This window comes from Ambystoma mexicanum, chromosome 12 (genome assembly GCF_040938575.1).
Source record: "Ambystoma mexicanum isolate Mex_15411 chromosome 12, UKY_AmexF1_1, whole genome shotgun sequence".
Lineage (NCBI taxonomy): Eukaryota > Metazoa > Chordata > Amphibia > Caudata > Ambystomatidae > Ambystoma > Ambystoma mexicanum.
The window spans coordinates 520,235,051-520,261,671 of record NC_090936.1 but is presented as its reverse complement, the minus strand read 5'-3'; the positions used below and the strand labels follow the sequence as shown (position 1 = coordinate 520,261,671).

Genomic DNA, 26,621 nt, shown 5'->3' with positions numbered 1-26,621 from the left:
AAGAGGCGAGTCAGCGGCCGAGCAGCACCAGCAGGTATATAACAACTAAGTGTGGTCAATGCAATGACCCAAGCAGGGGTGGGGTTGCTAACGGGTAGAGGGGGAATGTGGATTTGTATTGTAGGTAAATGCCGAGGTGAATGGTGTTCGGCAAGCATTTGTTATACAACAGTGGTTTCTTTAACGGCATGGGGCCGGCCGCTTAACGTGCCTCGGACGCGGAAGGAAGTTGTTGTAGTAGATTTCTTTTTTTAGGAGTTGGACGGTTTTTCCGTGAGATTAGCTGAGGCAATCGGATACGGAAGGTGAATAGCTGGTTCATACTCCCAGTTGAGAGGCGCATCATTCGCGAGGCGACGCAGCGGGTGCAGTCTTAGTCACAAGGGATAATACGGTTGGAAATGGATACTCCACTCCTGTAGAAGTGGGAAGACCGCTGTGGGGAGGGATTTTGACATCATTCTGTTTGTGCACGAAGACTTAGTGGTGACGTCTCCCAGTGCTTACTGCAAAGGAATGGTGGTGAATAGCCGGAGAGTCAGCTAGTTGGCATCTCTTGGGTTGTCAGATAGGTGAACAAGCGGCAGAGCGCGGACAGCACCTGCGCGCTTCTGTGGTTGCTGGTCAGGTTTTGGAGGCTCTGGTATAAGTAGGATGATGAGAGGGTATGCCGCCTAAGGCATAGTGCCGTGGAGGCTCGGACGAAGAGAGAAAATTGTTACGTATACACATGTATTGCATTGTACAACCAACAAGTTCTCCTTCCTTAAGGTGACAGCGGAGTGTTGAAACCCTCGACTAGGGGTCAGGTAAAGATTGTGATTGACTGTAAATACATTTTGTACGGTGTAACCAACAAATCCTTCCTTCCCCGAGTGATAGCGGAGCATCAAAATCCTTGATTAGAGACCAGGTAAAGACTTGACTGTGTGGGCAAACATTCCATTGTCTAACCAACAAGCCTTTCCTTCTTGAGTAACAGCGGAGTACCGAAATCCTCGACTGAGAGGTCAGGTAAAGATTGTGGGTAAACTGACCGGTTGGAGGGAAGTGGGAAAATGTAGAATGGTTCAGAAATAATGCAAACCCCTATCCAGCACGTGTCATACAGTCATACCTTGCCCCTCTGCCGAGACAAAATCATTAAGCACAGTGTCCAATGCTCCCAAAGGTACACTAAAATCATGGCCACTCAACGGCAGCTTTTCCCCCAGACGTACAGCAATCACTCTTTACCCACACACAGACAACATACAAGGGAAAGAAGTTAACGAAGTGCATGGAAATATACGACTTATGGCGTATGTTCCATGTGGATCGACCATGGATGCTGAACGTGCGAGGGGCAAAGTGTGCGCCGCCCCCAGCGCTGCCCAGCATCATCTCTGACAATGTAGAGGAGGAGGAGGGAGGATTATATCCTCTAAGATAATTAAAGGGAATTAAGGAATTGCGGGAGTCATGAGCCGCGAAGGGGTAGTCGAACCCCACATACAAGCCACCCCCCTGTACCCCAAGGTACTGGACCCAAATAACATGCAGAGTGGGAGGACGGAAAAGGCCGGCAGTACGAGCGATGAGGAAAGCTTGCAGCGCGCGAAGGTTGAATTTGCAGGAATAGGACAGGACGAGTGAGTAGCGGCACAGGTTCTGCTAAAGCTCCAGCGGGTTACCACAGTGGAGCAGAGGGTGCGCTAAAAGCAATTGAAGAGTTAGGACTGGGTGGGATGCAAGGAGATGGCGGCGGACGCGGTAAGTACAGAGCTGCAGGTAAGTAAGGGGGGCTGGCTGGAGAAGGAAATGGCGAGAGAGCGGGGAGGGACGATGCCCCAAGACCCGGAGGTACAAGGGAAAGTAAGTGAGGATCGGGGACCGGAGTGCGAGAAAGGACGTGAGGAAGATAGAAAAAGAAAATAGGAAATAGCGAAGGTCGTGGAATGGAAGAGGGCAAAAAGAGGAAGAGGGAAAGGGAAGAAGATGCGGAAAAGGAGATAGCGTATTGGAAGAAAAGGGTAATGATGCAGGAGACATGCAAGTATGAAGAGGGAATGCTGGAGGTGCTAAGATTGGCAACGATAACTAGGGAAAAGAATGAGTGCGAAAAGGAGGAGGGCCTTTAAGAAAGTTAGAGAGGCAATAAGTATAGAATTGGCCCGGAAAAAGTGTGATGGACAGAAAGAGGGGGCAGCGGGATGAGCAGGTAAGCAGCGGGGACGTGGGTGGTGGGAAGGTAACACCCATACGATGCCAAGGAGGTGGCGAGGGAGTACCCTCAGGGACAAGAGATGGTGAGAATACATGCAGCCTCGTGGACATCGATCTCGAGACAGTAACCACACGTCAGCCCCAGGTACGTAGGCTGACGTTCTCGTGTGGGTTCTGTAGTGAAGAGGAGAGTGAAGAGCGTGGGAACACAGACGGGGGGCAGGAGGGGCCCACAAACTATACATAACACGGACAGGTACAGGTATGTAATGGAGTGCAGGACACAGGGAGGAGGGGGGGGGGGAAAGAGAGTGGCGTCAGTAGTACAACCAAGGACCCTACACAGGGAGCAACGGTGCAGACACCATACATCAGTAGGCTCCGGGACCTCCCAGGGCGCCATGGAGGGGAGGCGACGACACCACCAGTCAGGACAGTCATGCTGCCACAAGGAGGGATGGCAGGAACACGGAGTACCTTGCATAACACGGACGTGATACAGGTAGCGAACATGGGAAGGAGGTTCAGGGGCCGCCCCAAACACAACCGCACTGGATGCACCCGATGAAGGAGTAGCACACTCACAGATGCCACTGATGGAAAGGGGTGGGGCTAGGCCACAATACATACCATGGAAGCATGCTGACAAGGTAAACATTAAGATGAGGTTGCCTTCGCTGAGTGGGGAGGCGGGGGCAGGGAAGTGGATACACGAAATGGAGAAACTAACGGCAGGACACAGACTAGCAGTGGGTGGTGTCAAGGGGCTCCTACTATCGATATTAGGGGATGCAGCAGACATCTGGAAGAGGGCGGGGTTCCCGGGAGTAACCACCCATAACAGCCCATGACGGGGAGCCATTTGCAAATTGCAGGCATGTAGTATGGCAGGCATTACGAACACAACAGCCTGACATCAGATATTGGGGCAATAACGTCACGCTAGATGCGTCACGATGAGAATCCTGTTCGCTACATTCAGGAGATCCAAGAGCTTTGCCGCCTTGAAACGCGGGAGCCTTGGGATAAAACAAAAGCCATCTTTTATCACATCCTGGTACAAGTATTACCAGAGCCGGTTCAAAGACAGATCAAAAAGCTAGTAGGAATGCAGGGTAAGGCGTGGTTGCAAATACAACTCACGATAGTGCATCACTGTAGATTATGGCAAGAGAAAATGAGGCAAAAGGGCGAGGATAAAAAAGCGGATGAGGCAAAGCTGGTTCAGAGGAAACTATCCAAATACGCCCTAGAGGGTGCACTAGCCTGGCCCCAAAACAACAAACAGAGGTATTGCAGCCCCATCAGCAGCACGCGCCACCCTCACAGCAGTTCACTACTACACAGCGAGTCATGCAACCAACAGGAGGCGGGTACGAAGGAATGGGCAGCTTCCAATGCGCAGGGATGGGTGGTTACCAACAAAAATATAGGGGGAAGGGGCGGATTTCAAAGCGGTCGCCCAAGGGAAGTGTTCAGGAACTTCACACAAGGACATGGTGAGGGAGGGACAAGGTGAGGGATGGAGGGAGCCACAGGGTTCCCCTGGCAAATGCGAGAGCCCCAGCAATGCTGGTTATGTTGTCAATTGGGGCATATATCCCGGTCATGCAATTTGAGGTGAAATGCAGCATGGGTGGGGAGAGCAAGGGCAACTGGCATATCAAGGACGACAGAATGGGTATTACATGCAAGAGCAGAGACAAATGGGTCAGCGACTACCTGCACAGCCACAGACACCAGCAGACGATACAATCGCAAGGCATACAGACGCAACTTCAGCAGCAACCACAACAGCAAAACACGGTAATACAACATACGCAACAGGCACAACAACTCGTGCAAATACAAGATAACCCCTCACAGCCTGTAGAGACGACAGCGATGGTACCTGTGACAAGGATGGGAGGGGTGACACTAGTGGGGCCAAACCCTTACACGGGAAATGGGCAGTCGTTACATCCCCAATAGGACAGCCCACAGATGAATTTATTGTGTCCCATTGTATCAGTCACACCTAACCCTGCGGAGGAAACACGCATACGGGTGGCTATAGGTGACAAGGCATTTTCCTTCCTGGTTGACACCGGGCGACTAGATCATGTATAAAGGGGGTGGGGGAATATAAGATGTCAGGCAATGCCATGAACACACAAGGATTCTCTGGGCCTGAGAAGTGGTTAACATCTCCTTATCGATTGGAGATCATGACTTGTCACTACCCCGACTATATTCCAAACTGGCACCTGTAAACATACTGGGACGCAACATAATGAGTAGGTTAACATGACTATTTCTTTCACAGACAAGTTCATAATATGCTCCACTCCAGGCATCCATATACTCACGGCGAGGCCAATACTCCAAGCATACTGCGGTCAGTGCGTACAGAGGGGGGGAGCCTGTTGACCCAGAAGTTCTCCAGTACGGGACAGACATGGCCCTTGCATGGTTGCCAGGGACTGAAGGGAATGTATGGAGAAGGCCAGGAGAATACCTCTTTAGACCAGAGATAGATGGAAGAAGAAAGGGCGTCAATATCATTGGATATCGAGGGGATAGTGGCAAAGGAAGACTGGGTGGCCGTGAATGCAGTAGATGAAAAGGGGAAGCCATGGAAATGCATAATAGCACTGGCGGAGGGGTGCAGGCTAACGCAGGTGCAGGATGAAGGGTTGTTTTCCAAGGAGGAGCAGGGCAAAATTATATTTGAAATGAGTGTATATGTTTGGGTACACATAACTTACAGGGAGGTGGCACAGAGGATGACCCTGGCCATGAAGGCCCCACCCTCCTTTTGCTATGAGGATCTGGCAAAGGTGCCCGAGACGCTATGGACTACCAGCCCATATGACGTTGGATGCATCAAAAGCATAGGAGGAGTATGGATAAAATTGAAGCCAGGGACAATACTACCTAGTCCACGACAGTACCCGCTATCAAAACAGGCCGACTAGGTTATCTATGAAAAACAATAAGTGCCCTCAGACAGGGGTATCTTGGTATCAGAATCTCCCGTGCAACACAGCTGTGTACCCCATGCGCAAGGCAAACGTGGGGTTGTGGCATTTTATACATGATTTGCGACCCCTTAACAGTACAGTGGAGGCAGAATACCTGGTTGCAGCCAACCCGGCAATAATTCTCTGCAGCATTCCGGCGGAAGCAAAGTGCTTCATGGGGATTCAAGAATGCCTTCTTCTCCATACCCCTACACCCAGACTCACAAGATCTCACGAGTTTCATGTACAGGAACCCAAAGTGGAAACGCACACCATTACCACAGGGTTATTGTGAGTCACCATCCATATTCAACAGAATAATACAAATGGATCTGGCAAACGTACAAACAACCAGCACGGTGCTGCGGTATGTAGACAATATCCTTATCTGCAGTATCAATGAGGAGGGATGTATGAGGGACTCCATACACATGCTCACTGTGCTAGCTGAGAAAAGGTATAAGGTCGACAAGGCAAAGCTGCCATATTGTCAGGAGGAGGTACTTTACCTCAGTCAGATAATATCCCAAGAAGGCAAAGGAATAGCCCCTAGCAGAGCACAGACGATACTCGATACACCCCAGCAAAAGACAGCGAGGGAGTTGCAACGATTCCTAGGCCTGTGTAACTATTGGAGAACATTGGTTTATGATTATAACGCGTACACAAGGCCACTCCTCACCACCTTCAGAGAGACGCAGTGAACCAGTAAACAATTGAAGTGGACAAGAGAAACGGTTTAAGCATTCCAGGAGCTTAAACTAGCGATACCCGCGGCTCCAGTTCTAAGGACACCAGATTATAAAAAACATTTTTATATTTTCACACTCAGATTAATTGACAATGAAGGCAGTACTGACACAGAGAACAAGCCTAGACCACAAGCCCATAGCTTACTACAGTGGGCAGCTGGACCCTGTCATGCTAGGTCACTTCCCCTGCAAGCAACATGGGCTGCTCTACCACACTACGTCGAACATACCCTTTTCGCCATCCTGCACAAACCAAAGAGTACACTTACCACTCAAAGAACAGGGTACGAAACCATTGTCACGCTCAGAGCTTAAAATAGTGCGATGCAAAAATGTAAACCCAGAGGGATTCCTAGCAGAGGAATATAGTGAGAGGGGGGGGGGGGGGGGAGTTTGGGGTGGGGGGGAAATCAAGGGCATGATTGTACATAAGCCATCGAAATATGCACAGATATGCAGAAGGTAGAAGACCCTCTTAAAGGAGGGGAGGTGCTATACATTGATGGCTCATCCACAATTGACCAAGGGGATGGGATAAGGCGAACAGGTGCAGCGGTAGGGAGAATGAGGGAGGACTGGACGACAGTTAATGAGGAGCGTTTGCCCCCCACCTCACTACTCGGCTCAAGCAGCAGAATTGGTGGCCCTCGTACTAGCACTTCAGGCAAATGAGGGAAAGAGGGTAACCATTTCTCCTGATAGTGCATACGTCATATCAACAGTACACTCTGGGCTTGCGTGATGGATAAGAAAGGGGTTCTGAAGAGCAGTTGGGGCCCCGGTACAACATGCTTTATTACTGGGAGAGGTAATCGCAGCGATAACAGAACCAGAGGAGCTGGCCCTAGTCCAGGCACATACTAACAGAGGACCCAATATCAAAAGGGGAATGAGGCAGCAGGTTACCATGCAAAGCAGGCTTCATATTTTGGGGAAATGTGGGACATCGACCACAAATGGAGAGGGGGGTGGGGTTTAAGATGATGCTAATGGCAGAATGATACAACCACTTATCAGAAACACAAATAATGCAGCACCTATGGAGAAGGACTATGGGTGAAGAGGCGGTGCACAATGTCCCCTACTGATGCATTGTGGCGACAGAATACAGGCAAGGTAGTGATGCCTCGCACACTACTAGATATGGCCCTCTCACAACTGCATCACCCCACACATACGGGAAAAGAGGTAATTGCTGCATGCATTAAGGAGTCGTGGTTTTTCCCGGATTTAAATGAATGGGTATCAAATGTTATAAGTAATTGCTTAACATGCCAGTAGTTCACAGCAGGACACACATTAAGGGCTAATAGCAGGGGTAATGCCTCGACACAATTCTTGAAGGCTCTCAAACCAGCTAGTACAGCTGGGTGAGTTAGGGAGAGCGGCTTACATCCATTTGAGGGAGGCGGGCATCTGCAGATGCCAAGCGCTCTTTGTGAGATCTTGGGCAGCTTGTCTCAGTCCAACATCCACAGGTCATCCTCTGGTTCGGGTTGTTTCAGGACTTGTTGCAGCGACTGACTGGTTAGGGTGCAGCTTCCCCTCCTCCACCAATCTTAGAAGAACATTGGAAGCAGTAGGGAAACGGAGCCTCCATAGCACAATTGTTAAGGTTTTCAAAAATGTGTCAGTAGCCACATTTAAAACTTTACCAGGCAGGGCTCAGGATCTGGCACCAGCTTTGATTCTTATATCCTATTCATACACTGACCGCATCAGAGTCTGTCCATCCTCCCTGGCACCAAACTCTCAGCCCTACTAAACAGTAGCAATAACCCACTTAACCGCTCAAACCAAAACAAAGGTGTTGCAGAACTCTGTGGGATTTCCAACAAAGTCAATATTTAGGGACTAACTCAGTTTGGAAATCAAGCTCGTTACAAAGCAACACTGGCACCAACCCACTGTTAACTGGGCTAAATTACTCTCCCAGGGAAAGCAGAGATCGTTGGTGCAAGCATGCCCGATGTTATTCGACTCTTGGGAGAGGTGGGGGGTTGAGGGGGTGGACACCATTTGCATCCCAAACTCACTAGGGAAGGGTCAATAAATCAGCGCTCAAAGACAATGCGCTGGAATGCTAGCTGTCAGGAAGCTCCAGTGATGGAGCGTGGAGGCGGTGGGCGCTTAAGGAGAACATGAGAATAGGACAGGTCGGATAGGGTACATTCAGATTGTGGCTAGCTTTACCTTGGGAGTGCAGTGCTCTCGATCAAGTGAAATAATCTGCTACGGTTGAATGAATGTCGGCTTAAGTGGTGGGTTGGGGAAATCGACGGGGGGGGGGTGGGAGCATTCCTGCAAATGGATGTGAATCAAGGAATTTGAATAGGGAGCGATTTTATATTACTAGTCACCCCACCGGAAGGCCGTTTTTATAAGGGAGCGTGTATCATGGGCGGTTTTAGAGGGCACAGGTAGCAAAGTTCCAAATCTTGAGATGGACATATTAGAAGAGCAGGTGGAGGACAGGGGAAGAAAAAGGATTCACATAAAGAGGCTTGAAAGTGCTGTTTTAATGCATACGCTTTGTAACAGTTGGGTAAATTGCATCAGTATCTAGACCCTGTATGCCATAGATGAGCAACATTTAAATAACAATAAAATTAAGTATCCATCCAATATGGTAGAAACAATCAGCATATATCCAAAAGATATAAGACAGGCACTGCAAAGGAGTAAGATTACTTTTGAACAATACTGAAAAAATAGGAATACTGAAATGTTGGTAGACTAGTGGGGGAAACGCACCCAATTGTAACCCTCCAAAAGTCTTAATGGTTTTCGGTTTGCATTGACATGGTGTCCACAGAGGATCTAAAAGGAGGTGGAGTTGTGCAGTTAATACAAACGCTGATATTATAAAATCAGTACCTTAATATGCTCTGACCTCTGTGCTGTATCAACTGGATGAAGCACCTGCAGGCCACACATATCACAGACATCGCCATGCAAGTATGCACAGTTCTCCCCATACCGGCATTCTCCTACTGCCGCATAGGGGCATAGCTGCTTTTTCAACTCGGGGCTGCTCTCCAAATTCTCAGTCTCGTCCTTGGACATTTTTGTCTTCACAGGAGCCTCTGGACCAGATGGTGCTGATGGGGCTATTGAGAGACAGAGAATCAGTTACGAGCTGAAGCTCAAAGAATGACATTTCAATGTTCTGTAACAAAAGTGTTGTAAAATTGGTGCTCCTTCATTGATAAAGAACAAGACCAGCCCACACAAACTGTCCACTTCAATAGTATGCAAGAAAACTCTTAGCACAACAGAAAGGCAACATTTAAGCCAAGAGGAAGGAAAAATAACCTATGCATAGAATGTATTTCACTTAAATCCTTCAACAGCTCTGCCAACTAATCAGAAACATTGGTCTACTGGTTATTTTGTCACAAGGACGTTCCACATGATCCCATGATGGTCTCTGTGGCAAGGATGGACACATTGCCACAACCAGCGTTTCAGCCGGAAGGGGACATCTCACCAATCACAAGATGATGTCCACTGCCTCACTTCCAGTTTACTTTGCAGCGTTCAGATTCCGTGTATATTAGGACAGTGCACCCAGATCTCCCTGTATCGCAACTTTAGGTATTGTTCTTGTGCATGATGCTCCTACGTTCTTCCTGTTGTGTGCCTTAGCATTTGGGATCTTTGTCTCCCTTTTCTTCCAGTGTTCTATTCAGCCCCTCGCTAAGTTCCCAGTTTACACTCCTTGGATCATTATACTATCTGGAACTTTTATCCTGCTACCAGCCGACTTCCCGTACTGCCCGCTATCCTGTGCCTAATGTTCTGCCATCAGGTCTGCTACTGCCTTCTATTCATCATCCCTGCATGTGTGCCTACCGTTCTGCCATCAAGCCGGTCTACATCCGCTGCATAGCCAGGGTACCACGGAGAAGGGTTTTCTTCCCCAACATGGTTTCCCTTCAGGAGATTTCCCTGGAGGACACTCCTTCCAGTTCAGATTTGACTGGAGGCGAAGTGGCCTCCATTGGAGCGCGACCATTCCTCACTGAACCTAGAAGGCCCAAATCACCAAAGGATGTCCAATCTCTGACATCATTGGCCGTTATTATTTACTTTTTAATGCCAAACCGCGCAACACCTTGCAGATTTCTGGGGGTAAAGAGGGGAGTGCATTTTTATTTGGCACAAAAGAAATTTACCATTAGAGCGATGAACATGGCATTTCCAAAAAGGTCCCTACGTTTCCCTTTTTAACAAGAGCTTCCGACTGCAGTTCATTCTATTGCTCATCAGCCATAAACAAATATCACGATTGGCAGCAAGGTAGCCTCATGGAGCTGCCTCCAACTTGCAATGAGAACTCCCTTTCCTGCCACAAACATCATGCCAGCAGGGAGCCTTCCTAACTGTCCCGAGATGAACCAGTGAAGGCGGTTTGCTACATTTGGGGAAAAAAAGGGTCAAAACAACAAACCTACAATTATCCATTCATAAGGGTTGAACAATGGCATCTCAAGGGATCATTTAGGGGGGCGCACAGGGATTCACAGGTAAAAAAAAGTTGGAGGAAGAAAAGTTTCCAGTGGCAAAGACTTACATCATAAACAGAACTAAACACATCCGTGTGTATATTTAATCCATATAGCTCATGAGGTCATGACTAGTTAAGGTTACATCAGAAAGTATGAAAACTCCTTTCCATATAAACTTTTGAACAGTTTGCAGGAACTTCAAACTTTGCAAGGAAGTTGTCTTCAAGTATTTGATCAAGCATGCCAAATAAGAATTCATGTAGTGGTCGCTTAGCTTGGTTGAAAAAAAGGCTCAAGTTTATAGAACAGAGATCTCCATAGGGATACATTATCTTTAGAGGCTATTTTAACATGATCTGCTTAGATACATTGTGATTATTGTAATTGTATCTTGAAATTAACATCACTGTATGATGTAGAGTATGGAAACTGTATGTTTAACCACCATTATAACCTGGTTTAAAAAATAAATCCAAACTAGTGTAGAACACCTTGCTTACTGGAACATTCAATATAAGTGGAAAAAGGAGATGTGGCCCTTTTTATTGTAAAATGAGTTGCTTGAAAACAGTGACATTAACAGAGCCATAAACAATACAAGATATAACACTGCAGATACAACCATTACACAACCTAAAAACTGAGTGTGCAGCCTCTTTTAGATTAAACATGCAATTTCCAGTGGATACCCGTTCTTCCATACAAGTCATGATTAATAGGTGTGATATTGAAGAGTTAGCTTATGGAAATTTCATAGGCCAAGAATTGAACTATTTCCTGAATCCCAAGCATTGAAGAGATGTATCTATTTTTTGATTGAGAACATTAGTACTAAACATCCAACCTTGCCATGGTACTATTGTTGAAAACAATATAATCGGGCATTCAGAATTATCCATCGACTATGAAGTCTTTGCACATGCCACCACATCTGTGCGGTTCATTTAGCCCAGGATGTTCCCTCCAATTTTTGGTCAGATTATATCGGAGACATTCCACGATCAACAATCTCTTCAAATCACCCCAATTGCAATTCAGAACCATGATATCCATGCCAAATTATTTCAACTTCCTGGACTTAGTAAGAGTTTGCAGTTTCCATCAAACTTCATTTAGTAAAGATGGACCCTATAGACTCACAGATCCACATTTCCAGGCTCACTGTCGCCCTAAAAAGGGTAAGGTCAGGGGTACTACATATTTATGAGAAAAAGAAACAAAATACAACTTTATACAAATATACTTGAAATCTATTACTTAAGGAGTATCCATGTAAGCCCTCCACAAAAAACATCCTAATTGCGACCTTACACATGCATTGGAACACCACAGCATGGGATGTGCAACCCATTTCCCCTTTTCCAAAAGCAAGGTGCAAAATCTACAAGTTGCTAATGAATAAAGAAATCCAAAATGTACAAGTGTCTTAGTTGTACACCATTCGAAAGATAAGAGAATGGAAAGGCCCTAAAATGTAAGTAAATATGAAAAAATATTGCAGACTTACAATTAAATTTAAAAAACAAAAGACTACTTGTGGCAGAAATCTGTAAGAATAGAAAGTATCACAATTAAAACGTATAAGCGTGATCAATCTACATGACACTTGTAAATGTTGCCCTTTCTTAAGAACCACAATTGCAAGAAAGCAGCGTTTAATGTGAACAAGGCACTTGTTGAGCTTCTTCAAATTCAAGGCATTTGTGACTTGTGAGGAACTCATGGTGACAACAAGTAAGACAGACACAATGGTTCAAGGCTGTTTATTGAACAATGAATCCTGTATGCAGGTTGGAAAAACGCCTATTCTAAACCTGAATCTAAGATGGGAATACGCGTCAACCATCAAATGAAAAGTAAGGCCGTCCTAGTGGCGTCGTGTCAAAAATAAAAGGGCCTATACTAAGAAACCTATTGCCAAACCTCACAACTAATACAAAATGGGTGTGGGATAATTCTCGAAAAGAAAGAAGTGTCCTCAAATAATATGTCAGGATGCGGTAGCTTGGGTCTCCCTTCCCCACGTTTTGATCACAGGGTAGGGTGGGCGCTTGGAACACTGTACAGTCTCTGGCTTCTCCAGCACAAGCCAACGGGTCTAATTGCAATTCCGAGGACACACACTCGAGCTTTCATCTATCAGGGCCGTTGATCGCCAAGTCTCATTTCACGAGAGTCTCTTGACTTAGAGCACCCGACACGATCAAATACAACAAAAAAATGATCTTTTCCATGGGCTTTGGGTGACTACTTTCACCCCGAGATTCCCCTCTTCTGGGCGCAGATCCCTAGAAAGTTATGTAATGATATCAAGACCGCGGATAGCTAGGCTATCGTGCTTTCAAGGGCCTCCTTGGTTTCAAAATAAAGTTCCTTTAACAAATGAAAGTGTGTTTTCAAGGTTCACTGGATGATGGGTTCACCCAAGGGTCCCCCCTCTTATGGGCTCACTACGACTTCTCCTTTGCTCAAAAATCTTGATGTCTTTTCCAAACAGTTCTAGTGGACTTCCCTCCGCCAGGTTCACTCTTGTCAACACACTGTTTCCTGGGACTTTAGACTTGCCCCTTTCATCAGCATCCCTCCATCAGGTTCACTCTTTTCAGCTTCACATTCGCGGAATTCACTTCCCTTGCTTTCTTCTATGGCGGGATTTCCCTTGCTTTCACACCGACGCCGATCAAAGTCTTTCGATTGTACAGGGATTTTACTAGACCTCCTGTATGCCCCCTTTGACCTCTTTCGGTGACTCTCGTACAGCCTTCTGGTACTCGTAGTTTCGCTCGGATGGGGAATCGACCAGTCTCTTGAATTAGCACCCACGTGGTGCCAGTTTTCCCTCTGCAGCTGGTCTCCCTCTAACACTTTTACAGTTCTTTACGCAGATCATTAAACTTGGTTCAAACTTGCCACTTTGCACTTCTCATTCAACACAGCCCGGATCTTATCAATTCTCCTCTCGACTCGACTAACTGGCTGTGATGAACCGCTTGGCTTTTGGCTTTCCTTGAGCCAAGGCTGGTACCTGGGGAGCGGGCGCTTCCCTCGGTCCTGCTTAACGACATAAGCTTGCCTCGTGTTCCGTTGACATCTGCTGCATGACACTTACACTTCTTTCCTTGCCAACCTCTCGATTCCTGACGCCTTTCTCCTTCTCTTGAACTGCCGCACCAGATTAGCCGTCTCGTCATGCTGTCTGCTGTGCTCGTACTGTGCTCTCTGGCTCCACCTTTTATCCCTGTGGGGAAGGTAAAGGGCCATCAGATGTGTGCGATTGTGATCTATTGCCCGAGTTTGCCTGACCCTTGTATTGGGACATCAGGTAAACGGCTCTGGTGTTAGTCTGTTGTCCTTTGTGGTGTGCTAAAGTGTTCGTGTCGGAAACGGGGTGGGGGAGCAGTGGTTTCGAATGTCCTACATGAAAGGAGGGGAAAAAAGGTTTCGAAGGGGGGGGTACCACATCTCGCCCGTTGGTGTCCCAATCCCAGAGGGACATCCCCGCCCCCAAACCCCTGCGCCAGGTGATCCTCCCTCTCTGGTTCACTCCCAGGAACTGGATCCAATAGCGATGGCAGTGTCCTGGCCACCTCGATGACAGATCCCCAGCGACTAGACAGGGAGACACCTTCAGGTTTCTCAAAGACCACAGCGTCCACCCAAGCAGAGAAAATGTATGTATGGAATGCAAGTGATAAAATCCCTTCTAGAAGTCTTCTCTTTGATAGACTGAACACTATCAAACTGCATGACATGTTTTCGGCAGTTGCGCTGTGCCAAGACACATCCTTGCTCTACGTTGCTATAAACCATTTCACATCACACATTCCCGCCATACTGACAGATGTCACAAAGAAAGGAGCACCCGATACATTGTAGATTTGCATCTCGAAAATATTTTAAGTATACATTTTACACATCTTGTAGTACATTTTAAAATGGAAACTAAATGACTGTATGATTTAATAAAATGTATCATTGCAGACAATATTTGCATGTTGTTCAGACTGTAAAATAGTTACATAAAGGCATGTCGTTCGTGTATGTGGACCATTCTCTACAGGTCCACACACTATCGAATAGGCCAAAGAGATTCCAAGGATACTATTAAATGCTCCCCTGCATCTTTACCCAGGCATTCTCCGCATTAAGACGCCATTTCTGGCCATAACCACGTTTTCCCTCAAACTGGCGAGTGCTCATATAGCACTATTTAGCGCACAGTATGCTAAAATTAGGCTACGAGTCTCAATAACGTTTGCTCTACGAAATCGTATAACTTTTTACAGTATGATTCTACTTACCCAATCGACACAAGAGAGCAAATTACCTGAAATACCAACAAAATAGTAGAAATGTTGAGCGTTATTTACAAATTAATTTCACACATCGTCAACCACGTTTCCATGCCAATTACTAGTACAACGAGCTTCAAAAGTTGCACTCTGCAATCGCCACTGGTCGATGACTAGGACTATTGTTAAGAAATGTTGTGCTGTGTGCATCGAGAGAATGAATGGGGTAAGTGACTTTATGCCTGATAGCAAATTGCAATTTGAAACTTAATCCCTGCAGTGCACAATACGCATTAATTAAAAATCGTAATATGGCATTTTTTCTGAAAAAAGGCAGTATGGCATCATAAAAATGTGCTTTCAATTTGCATTACACGATATTTGAAAGATTAAAAAATAAAACCCACACACATTTCTACATAGTGTCCAGCGCCACCATAAATCCTAAACTTCCCGGGACTAAAGTACTGGCATGGCAATTCTACAGGGTACAGTGACCTCACATAACCACCACTCAAAACATGGAAAGGCAGCACAAACCGTAATCGCCACAATCGGGTACATTTGTTGGAACATGTTAAACACCGAAAGCTGGTGTTTTGCCTCATAGGAGGTGTCTAATGCATTTCACAATTATGCATCCTGCCACCCCATCCCCCCACCCAAAAAAAAAAAAAAGTTAAACATGTCAATCAGAAAACGTTAGTACATAGGAATTTTCAATTAAGTTAGTATGTCAATAAACAAAACATTTATTTACAGAACAATCTACACAGGTAAAACATGCCACTGCAACGGAAGTAGGTGGTGTCTGGCACAAATTGTCGCCATCAGAAAAAAGTAAGCAGAGTACAAAGCTAGAACAATAAAATCCTAAAGCATACCATGCCCTTTCCCTCCCGCCCCCATTTCATGTCTTGTAGCTCATAAGTAGAAACGCTAGCACAGCAAAGGCACTATGCGATCCTCCTCCTGTATAAAAGGGAAACTCCACAACCACCAACACTGATATTCTACAAACGCAGACAGGATACCACTCAAGCAATAACTGACTGATCTTGCAGACATTCATAATTCTGTTGTACAGACATGTCCAGATTTCATTTCATCTCATTTGTATAGCGCTTTTTACCATAATTATGGTCACAACACGCTGTTGGTTGAACGACCTCAGAGGGACCGGAGTACAAAATATGAGCGAATACCGAGGTGCTATTAGGAGTATGTGAATTTCGGCCATTATAGTTATGAGAGGTTGGCCAAGACCCAGCTAGTCAACCATGGCTGAATGGCATGTGGATGGGCGCAACCGAGGTATACTATGAACTAAACAGGGATCGATTGTGTTTAAGTGCAAAGAAATTATGCGAGTAGCTACAGTTCGATTTTTTGTCATGAAAGGAAGCTTCAATCTTTTGGCATAGGTATTGAGCAGTAGCGTTTGTGTTATATCCGAGTGCAAGGTGTGTTGGAACGAGCCTGTGCCTTCTGCTAACTCACAAATGTTCAGTGCGAGAGGAAAAATGGGTTAGCTGTACAAACCAAGTCTATACCCTGGGTTCCAACCATCAAATAAGTCTTGCATACAATCCAAGTGAAAAATAAATAAATGCTCGCCCTCTGAAAGGATCTTCGAGTGATACAGTGCCATCCCAAGTTCCTTGAAGTTTGAAAAGGCCCCCTCTTTCGTGTCTACTTGCGGCAGCAAGGCCCACCCTCATGTGCTTTGGAGTTAACTACAGTGTCGGCAATGCAAGAGGGATCAGATGTACCCAATTGTCCTCCGGCAGGTTGATCCCATTGCTTTCTTAAGGTGCGTTTAAGTGCGATGCATTGCCACTGTGTGAGCCCATATGAGTGCAATAGCTGTCCCACTTTCAGGATTATCATGAGCAAGTTACTAAAATATCCTCGAGTCCCCCCGTACGCGTAGGTAGGCCCCAAGAGGGTTTGAGGTGGCAGAGAGCAGAAGATTGTGGGTGTGGGGGGGCAGGGAAAGAGACGGGTCATAGCTGAAAGAGGGACAGGCAGGAAGGAGTGTGCAGGGGGGGTGCGGGCAAACAGCCAGGTTTTGAGGGCTTTCCTAAAGGACAGGTGATCCTCTGAGACAGTGCAAGGGGGAGGTAGTTCCAGAAAGTGGGTGCAAGGATGGAGAGGTAGGCACCTCCTAGTCAGGAGAACTTAAAGTGGGGGGCGGGGGTGGGACTACCAGGAGGTGTGCAGAACCGGATCGGAGCGTTCGGGTGGGGCGGTAGCGTGTGAGCTTGTTATGGAGGAATTCACAGCCATTCTTGGACGGCGCAGTGCGTAATGCACATGGCTTTGAAAGAGGCCTGTCGGGTGATGGGCAGCCAGTGAAGTAACCTAAGTGGAGGGGAGATGTGTTCTCTGGAAGAGTGAGGAGAAGCCTTGCAAAGTTTTGTATCCATTGTAGCTTTCAGTTGACATGCAAGCGCACCTAGGAAGAGGGAGTTAGTAGTCTAGGTACGAGAGGATGATGGCCATGATTGCGGAGACTATGCGGGTAGAAGAGGCATGGATAGAGCGCTTGAGGTTGCAAAAGTGGAAGGTGCATTATCTGGAGACTGCATTGATGTGACAGGAGAGGGTCAAATCAGAGCTGAAAATGCCTCGTAGGTATTTGAGTGATGGGGGTGGAGTGGGCGCGAGCCCTAATGAAGGCAGCCAAGGGGTACGTTGGGGAAAGAGCTGTTCTGCCGTAAATTAAGATTTAGTTTTTTCCCAGGTATTCGATCTGATTTGATATTTTATTTCTATCGCGCTCGTACACAAGTGTTTCAGAGCGCGGTATGCACAATTAGTCAGCAGACAAAGCATAACAGACATTCACATTGATTCCACTCAGGCTCCATTCATGCCTCCTACTGCAACATGCTAAATGAGCACCATCACATCCTACACAACAGTAAATCATCCATCAAGCATCTCAACCTATTCCTCCCCAACGTCTTCTGGTATCCAAGTACACAAAGCGGTCTCCCTTGAACACAAAATGAAAAACCCACTTCCCGACAGTACATGCAAGAACCAACACCGCTAACTAAGCCTTCTAGAAAGTGCTGAAAACTACACTCAACTGTCATCCCTCCCTCTGCCCCCCCCTCACCCCCCGCTGCTTTTCTGCATGTAACCAAGAATGTATTATGCAACTGTATTATGTAACTAAGTATGCTGTCTGTAACAGCGCCGCGATGCCCACGGGAGGTTGAGCGGTTTATTAATGATAATAAACACCATGCTCCCTCGGACACCACGCTTCCAAATAAGGCTAACCCATAGCCTGCTATACAACGTACTCCTACAACCAACAATCTGGTGATAGTTCCGGCAAATTATGTTTGTTAGCATGGGGCATTTTGATGGCACATATCACAATGTGGGGGTTATAAATGATTAGTTAAATCCATGAAAATCAAAAACTGCAATAAGGAATCCCCAAACCTTTCCCATAAATGTATTTTACATAAAGTTTATTTAAAAGTTCTTAAAATTTACAAAAGCTAATTATGACTAGGTATACATGCAAAGCAACATTATGAACACCACAATATAAAACATTACATTCAATAGGTCTTCATTAAACACGTCTCATAAGAATAGAATTATAGCATATGCCATATTCACTAAGCAAAGCCATTAAGCGCCCCTCATCTGGACAAAATGTGGTTAGGGTCAAAACACAGATGTTAAGAGGGATACTAGGGACTGCATTGCGATTCAAGAAACTCCACGTAATATGCGTTAGGAACAGAGTTTAGAACATCATACCCACAAAAAAACATGAATGTATACACGAGATGAGTACAATTGGCAGCCGCAGCTGGTCTGTAAAAGTGCAACATGCAATGAACACAGTGCATTAGTAAAACTACTTTTATAGCATGTCTCCGTTATCAAGGAAGGCAAATACTGTTGAAGCATTTCAATTCGAAATGCATTGATTAGGGATTACCGAGTACGATATAAAGTGCTTGTGCGGAGAAGGAAATCCAGCGCTCTGCTAAGAGGCAGAGAGTACTAGGTTTAGCTTATCTTACCTAAATTTCAGATAAAGTACATACTCACAAGTGTCAGCCCAGATTGATCTGCTGAATATCTTGGGGCAGAATAATTTGAGGAAGAGCTACTGTTCGTTAGTTTGCTTCTTGTCCAGGCGCAGTTTAAATATGAACGCAAGGCAAAGGCAACTCACTTCTGAACAAAGGAGTAAGAATGTGAGAGCAGGTCTGAAATACCTTATACTGTTGTCTGAACGCCCCTCAGCCCCCTCTTTCTGAGGCCTGCATAAATGGGATCGAAAAGGATGAAATGTGCCAAGTTCTTTGTAGCACTGCAAGTAAATGTATCACTGGCTCCTGCCTTCTATTAGTGTCAGATGTCATTGCAACTGGTTACTTTCATGCCCTTGATGGCATTGCTCCAGCCAGGAAGAGTAAATCCACTAGTGGGGTTGCTACTATACAGTCTTAGTATACTCAAAATGTACCGACTAACAAGAATAAAGCCTACAGATTGTGGCAGAAATCTTCGCTTGCATGACAGAAAGACCTATAATTTAGCAGCATCTCAATGTAGAAACACTATAGTGGAGGGAAAAAAACTAAGTATTTTTATCATATTAATATTGCTAGCGCCAATTCTAAAGAAGTCTTCAAAACACTGAAATAATTAGGTCTGATATTGTATCAGAGGAACAGGTTACAAAGGATTAGGATTTGCATCAGGATACAGCAGGCTCTTTTTGATAAGATAGCAAACTTAAAAGAAGGTAATTTCTGCTATAAGTCCAGTTATTCTGCACCGTCGAGTGGCCGTTCTGCCATGTCGTCAATAGTTACTGAATCAGATGCGTTGAAGTGTTGCAGAATCTTAAACCCACTAATTGTCCAGGTGATCCATGCCCATCCAAGTTTATAAAAGGGTATCTCAAAGATCCCAGGAGGATGTGTTTTGGGCTTGGAGGGGAAGGAGTTTGGTGAGCATGGTCATAGGGATTAGCATGGCCGTGGGCCGTCAAGGGGTGGGTAAATAACCAAAGACCTACAATCTTTGTGTCCCCCAAATACCAATTCTCCCTAGCTTTTCTAAATTACAATCGTTTTGGCTTATATACAGAGCTAAAGAGCCACCTAATCGCAAACACAAAAAAAAAAAAAAAAAAGGAATTGTACCATTATGGTATTCAATTGCTTACTGACTAATTTTTGAACAATTGCAACACATGTGAAGATTAAATAATGTGAAGGAATCAATGCAATATTCGCATTTTTAAAAATTACTTAAGAATGCTGACCGACTATACCAAAAAAGGCTACCAAGAAGAGGGACTTCAAAAACGTTATCCAAGTAAACCCCTCACATAGGATATGCACCTCTAACTGGACCAGTCCTACAAAGGGTTGGAAATTGCAACGATTGATGGGTTTGCTACAATGGTTCAGGGACAACTGAATGAGTACTGTTTGGAAACTGACCATCTAAAACATGTATCAATTACACATTTACAATAAGACAGCAAACAACACTTATGAATTTCTTCATGATCAACGTGCATGCACTTGTGTTGACTACAAACCAACTCCTCCCTACATTATTGGAGAGGCAGGTGCAGGAATAGGGTACAAAGCGATATTCACTTGTGAGAAACTCAAAGCATAACAAACTTTCCGGTATAAAGACTGTCTCCCTGCACCACCAATCTCTCAAATGCAACAATTGTTTGCCCTCGTCCTTTTGGAGTACCATAAGGTATACCCACTGCTTAGGTTGAAGTTACATCTTGAGGCGAGTCCTCCCAATATGCGCCAGACACCCCAGTAAGCGACAGTTGTCTGGTTATGAACATTCATACAGTGAATCACCAAGTGCTGCTATATGCACAGGTGCACCACCTATTGATAAAACATCATTAGAGGGCGATTCCAAGTAGAGATAATGTGGAATAAGAGCATAATCAAGACATACGGGAGTCAGAGAGGTCACCGATACAAGAGTTGCCATTTAAAACAGCATGGAGTAACATAAATGTGTTTCTATTATGCAACATTATGTTTACTTAATGAAATATTTGATCTGTATTCCTCATTAATACCCCCTATTCCTAATCCCCATTCTCTGTCCGACTCACATTTGTGGTTTTACTTTATTTTATCAATTCAATAATTGAATGTATATATGTGACATTTTCTTCTGATAAAATTAAGCCTGGTTTTGAAAAAGGCTTTTTAAGGCCAAAACACGCGTCAACATAGACGGGCATATCTTTGCAACTGATAACCGTCTATCAAACCAGATAAAATGATCAAAATAACCAAACAACTAATTGCAACTTTGCTTGAATAACTTCACTCGATTTATTGTACCTGTAGTATACGAGTACAGTAAGAAGCGGCACACAATATGAAGGGTATTAAAAGAAAAGGTTTGAATAATTTATGCAATGGATTGTATTGCCCATTAGAATCCTTTCAAAAGCACAAAAACAAAAAAAGCTGAAAGTTCACCCCCAGATAAAGCTACATAAAAAGAAAATCTAGATTTGTAGAAAATGGAGAAAAAAAAAAGCTGGCAAATTAACCTCCCATCAACATTTACGCATAAACAGAGCTGAAGTAGTTGAAGCAAGGAAAGCACACTACTCCAAACGCATTGTTTCGGCATATCACACTAAAAGTAAATTGTATGAATACAAAATCCTGACAAGTCTGCACCCTCGCTGCCCCTACAACTGTCACCAGGTTGCTGCACATTTCAAAAAGATCCTCAACACCTCGACAAAGGACACTTCCGCATGCCACGATTGAGACTGCCAAAACCTACCACTACATCTTCCAGCTTTTGGCTGTGTGGCATCTACAAGCTACCATTGGCTCATGTAATCCATTAGGATCTCTTAAGATCCATGCTCTCCCAACACCCTCCAGCTTCACAAATCCATCATGAAATCTCCAGACTTCACATCCAACTACCTGCATCTACTCAACTACACCAACACCGGAAGAGTCCCAGATCAGTGGTAATCTGCATGCGTCAAACCTCATAGTTCAGCTCTGAGCTTTTAAAGCAGTGCCAGCTATTTCCCCCCCACCCCCATCTGAAACACCCGTTTCACAGGGAAACCTCGGGAAAATATCCTATATGGCAACTCAATGATTTCAACTAAACAGCCCACCTTCTGGTGGAGGCATAGCATGGATTTAGACCTTCCAGGAGTACAGAATTGGCTCTGTGCTACATCTGGGAAACAGTTAAAAACAATGCAGATGAAGGACAGAGTCCGTTCATTGTGCAGGACATCTCAGCCGCATTTGACATGATACCTCAAAAGCTCCCCCTAAAAAGACTGGAAGATAGTGATTTCTGTTCTACTAGCAAGGAAGCATGTGATCCAGTTTAGAGACGTTTCATTAAAACCACTATCTTGGGCCCCGAGAATTCCAAGCCACGCCCACTTACCTGTAGAAACCCCGCCCACCCCCCCAACCAAAAGGATACATTATCACCTATAATTTTCAACATCTACATGGCTAACACTGCCGGAGTTAATCAACACATCTGGTATCTCATGCTATGACACAGAGAAAACAAAAAGTGCAACCTATCCATCAGCAAACATAAGACATTAAAAACAGCCTTGGACAGGTGGATGCACGGATGACAGCAACAGACCAGCTATATTCCATCTAAAGAGAACTGATGCTCTGATATCCTACAGGTTCCAACTACATCACAATCCAGTGGCTTTACGAGATGGGCTCATGCTCAATCCAGTTGATCACCTTGAGGAACTGAATGAGCAACATGCTCACTCTTGATCCACATCTCAGAGCCATTGCCGCCAGCAGTTTCTTCCATCTGTGCATCCTATTCCACTTCTTACTTTACTAAACATGCACCCACAGGGCTATCGCCATAACTTCTGTAATACTATGCAAACTAGACTGAGAACAACCTCTGCCCTGGACTCCCAGATTACAAACTGAGGCAACTTAAAATGGTTACAAATTCAGTGACAAGACTACTATTCACAATGAGGCGATTCGAACATTCATGCCAACACTACATTTTCAACACTGACTGCCCATCATAATAAAAATAAAGTATTTTTTTTTTAAAAAGGTACATTTCTAAACTTTGTAGATCACCCATTATTTACACCATGGAAGCTGAACTTCCCCCTTCAGAAGGGTGTTGCAACACTAGACCCTCCCACCCCCAGCAATGTTGCACTAGCAATATTCCCCAACTTAAATAACCAGAAAAAACATCTTTCAGTTCTGGCCACGAAACTGCAACACTACCAAAACATCTCCACCTAGAAATGAAACACCAACCTTCAGGAAACGGCTCAAGACTTGACATTTCAACCAACCGCTTCGAAAGAAACGACGATAGCAATCAACTAAAAACTGTGCACCATTAACTTAAGCTACTTTATGACTAACAGTTGCGAAACTCTTAGCAGTACCATCCGTGGGAAATCATTGTGATTTATATATCATCTGATGAGACATTCGTCTACACCTGAATCTCAGCAAATTCTACAACCAAGAGGCAGGAACACTTAACCACATCCCTCCCAGTCTCTACCCTCTCCCCTCATCCCACAATTAACTCCTCACTAGTAAATTCTGCCATCCTTACCCTTTGAACACCCCTTCATAGCACCAACCTGGTCTTGTGTACAACAGACTCAAACTCTACTGATCTTCTATCAAACATTCTGTCCATTTCTGTGCTCCACAACTTTGAGGCTGCCCATATGGCTAACCAGCACCAGCCAGTACCAACCACAGAACAAACTTACATAAAAGCACAAAGGTACTTCCAATTTGCAGCCATCAAAGCACAGGTCTCCACATCGGTCACTATACAACAAACACACCCTGCCCCATCTTTCATACAAAGCCCCGCGCAGAAAGGCCAACATTATTGGTAGAAGGGGACAAGATAAAACCACTTATTACAATACACAGTCTGCAAACTTGAAAGCCTCTCTTTTTGTAGCCCCAATGATTTTTAAAAGCAGGAGCTCCAGGAGTTCATGTCACCAACAGATGGAAAAGAAATCTGCAGTACAGTGTCTGGGTGGGGTGCTTATGGCCCCCCAAACATATTGGCTAGGAGTAGGCTGGCATCAACAGGCTTTCCATTGCATTTACTATCAAGTGCGTGCACGTTTAAAAGTTAGTTTCAACCTAAGCAGTGGGAATATTCAAGGTATGTATCTATATAAGTGCCAATGCTGGAAAGAGTGAATGGGACGGGTACCAAATTTAAATGAGCCCACCGCTTGGGCATCAGATAAAGCTACAGCCAAACAAAGTATTAACATTTGATATAAATGAACGTTTAGGATAGATGGGCTTGGACTAAAATGTAAATACAAAAACTGCAGCACTCTGTGAATTAGGAAAACAGAGACCCTTTAGTCGCTCACTCAAACTCGCCTGCTCATGGTGAGAGTACAGTGTAATTATAGCCTCTTCTCGGATCAAGCATCATTTAACAGAACGTTTTCTCCAAGGAGGTCACTGAGCTGCAAAAGCACAGATCCAAGTCTGATCCAAATAGACTAACGTACTAAAAAACAAACGACACATACACATCATGCAGCTTGTTTAGGCAGCAGAGATCCATATGAATTTAGTTAACGTGTAAAACCAAGGTTCAACAGCAAAATGTATTTAACAAAAAAACTAGAAGGAATGTTGCAGTGTTTAATTAAGTGCATTTCTTTAACGGGATACAATTACCACAAGGATCTATTTTTAAAACAAAAACAATTCATGAAAATGTTCATGTCTGGTCCTTATTTCCAAGAGTCTCAATTATCAAGGACATAATTGATGTGGCCCCTATCGATACATGGCATCTCAGTGTTAAGGTGTATTGAAGGAAACCGGATCCATGCGTGCAATAACCTTGCACAGGGTGTGGTTGTCCCCTTTGGGTGTTTGAAGAGATTATCTTTTGGAATTCTTCATGCTATATCCCATGATGCTCAGAAGGCACAGCATGAGCTACTCAACTAAACTTTGTTACATTTGTGTCAAGAAAAAAATAATAATCTGTGAAGGTTTACAGTGTCTTGGCGCCTGCCTGCCCAGAGAACAAATGGCAACACAAGAGCAAAGAGTCTACCCCTCACCCTTCGGCATAAATAGATAGGGTGGTCACGGCTCTCACTTGCAGCTTATACAAATAACTGCAATGTATCTTTACCCCATATTAAAAACATCTCGTTATACACATCTTAAAAACATTAAAAAAAAAATCCAAACAAATTCATTATGTGCAAAAAACGAATTCAAGATCGAAGTGCTCTATTGGGGAGGGGGGGTTAGTAAAAGGGGGCCTTTTGTGCATTAGCAAAGGACTCAAAGCATGTCATTCTTGAGCTTTATATAATAAGGATGACTTTCAACCCCTTATCCTGCCGACAGTAATGTTTCTAATGTTTAACATGGTAAACCATGTACTCGAGTCTAAGCCATCCGATCAATCTGACAATTTCCACCTGCTGAGTAATAAGTATAATGCAATTCAGGATAAGAGGACTGGTTTGCCCTCAGGGAAACATTCCCTTTTGGTCACTGAGACTATTAGGATGTAATGAACAAAATATGTCGAGACATTGTGTTTCGGCCCGTTCTATCAGATCCATCCATCCCATAACGTTCTTTATACATTTTTGTATGGGCCTTCCTAAGGACTAATTATACATGATGGAATCAATCAAAATACTCCACCTTAGTGAATTCAAAACTATCTTCAATTACATAACCCCTGGGGCATCTCATCACTTTCTTCTGAATACCTATTAGTGCACATTATTCAGCAGATGTCACGAACCATCTCTTATTTGTTGCCCAAACGATTTGGCCCCACCGAGCAGAGGGGCTACCAGAGCGCTCACAGGCAGAGACTGAAGGGACTCTCCCGGAATGCCAGGTGAAAACCGACTTAGAGGATCTCAGGTGGAGGTCTACAATACCTCTCACTAGGCAGGTGCAATAGGAATATAGACAGGGGCTGGGGCAGCTGAATGTCCTTAGGACAAAGAAGGCAGAGAGGTCTCTTATATTTGTCCAGCAGCGTTACTGCGCACAAGCTCTTAACAAGGCTTCTGAACGGGGTGGCTGGCTCCAAAATTACTAGAGTCATGGATGATCTGGGAAATTGTCAGCCCTGAACTGCAGACATACAAGAATGTTTTATACAATATTACGCAGATCTGTACTCCTCCCAAGATCCCACCGGTAGCTAACAGGTGGAATTTTCTAACAAGATCAGCCTGCCCGGGTCTAGAAGGGACTACAGCAACAGATATCCGAGGTCTGAGAGGAGATTTAAAAAAGAAACAGTCTCAGAACAAAGCTCCTGGGCCAGATGGGTTCACAATAATATTTTACAAAACCTTTGGAAGAATCCCAACACCACACCTTACCATACTTTTCAACCACTTTTGGGAAACTGGTAGTATCTCAGCATCGATGGAGGAGGCCAAAATTACACTTATGCCTCAGCCCAACAAGGATCAGATAATGTAGCTCCTACAGGCACATAGCCTTAATCAACGTGGTTACGAAAATCTACACAACAATCTTGCTATCAGATTGGAGGGGTGTCTCCCTGCTCCGATTTAACTCAGTCAGGGTTTATACAAGGTCCACAGATGTTTGACAATATTAGGCGCTGAGCCCACCTGGTGGAAAAAGTACACAAAACCTTGACCCCAGCGGCCCCACTTTTCCTTGATGCTGAGAAGGCCTTGACTGTGTGGAGTGGTCCTTTTTATTTAAAGAGATGATACAATGGGTCTGGGCAATGAATTAA

General features: G+C 44.8%; 1 protein-coding gene across 2 annotated transcripts in view; it reads right to left on the bottom strand.

Annotated features, from left to right (window-relative positions):
- Nucleotides 1-26,621, bottom strand: part of MKRN1 (makorin ring finger protein 1) — a 302,715-nt gene that overhangs the window by 127,661 nt on the left and 148,433 nt on the right. For both annotated transcript variants that reach the window (XM_069628815.1, XM_069628816.1), the window contains exon 4: nt 8,837-9,069. In XM_069628815.1, the coding sequence (XP_069484916.1) occupies nt 8,837-9,069 (233 nt within the window). The remainder of the gene's footprint in view (nt 1-8,836; nt 9,070-26,621) is intronic.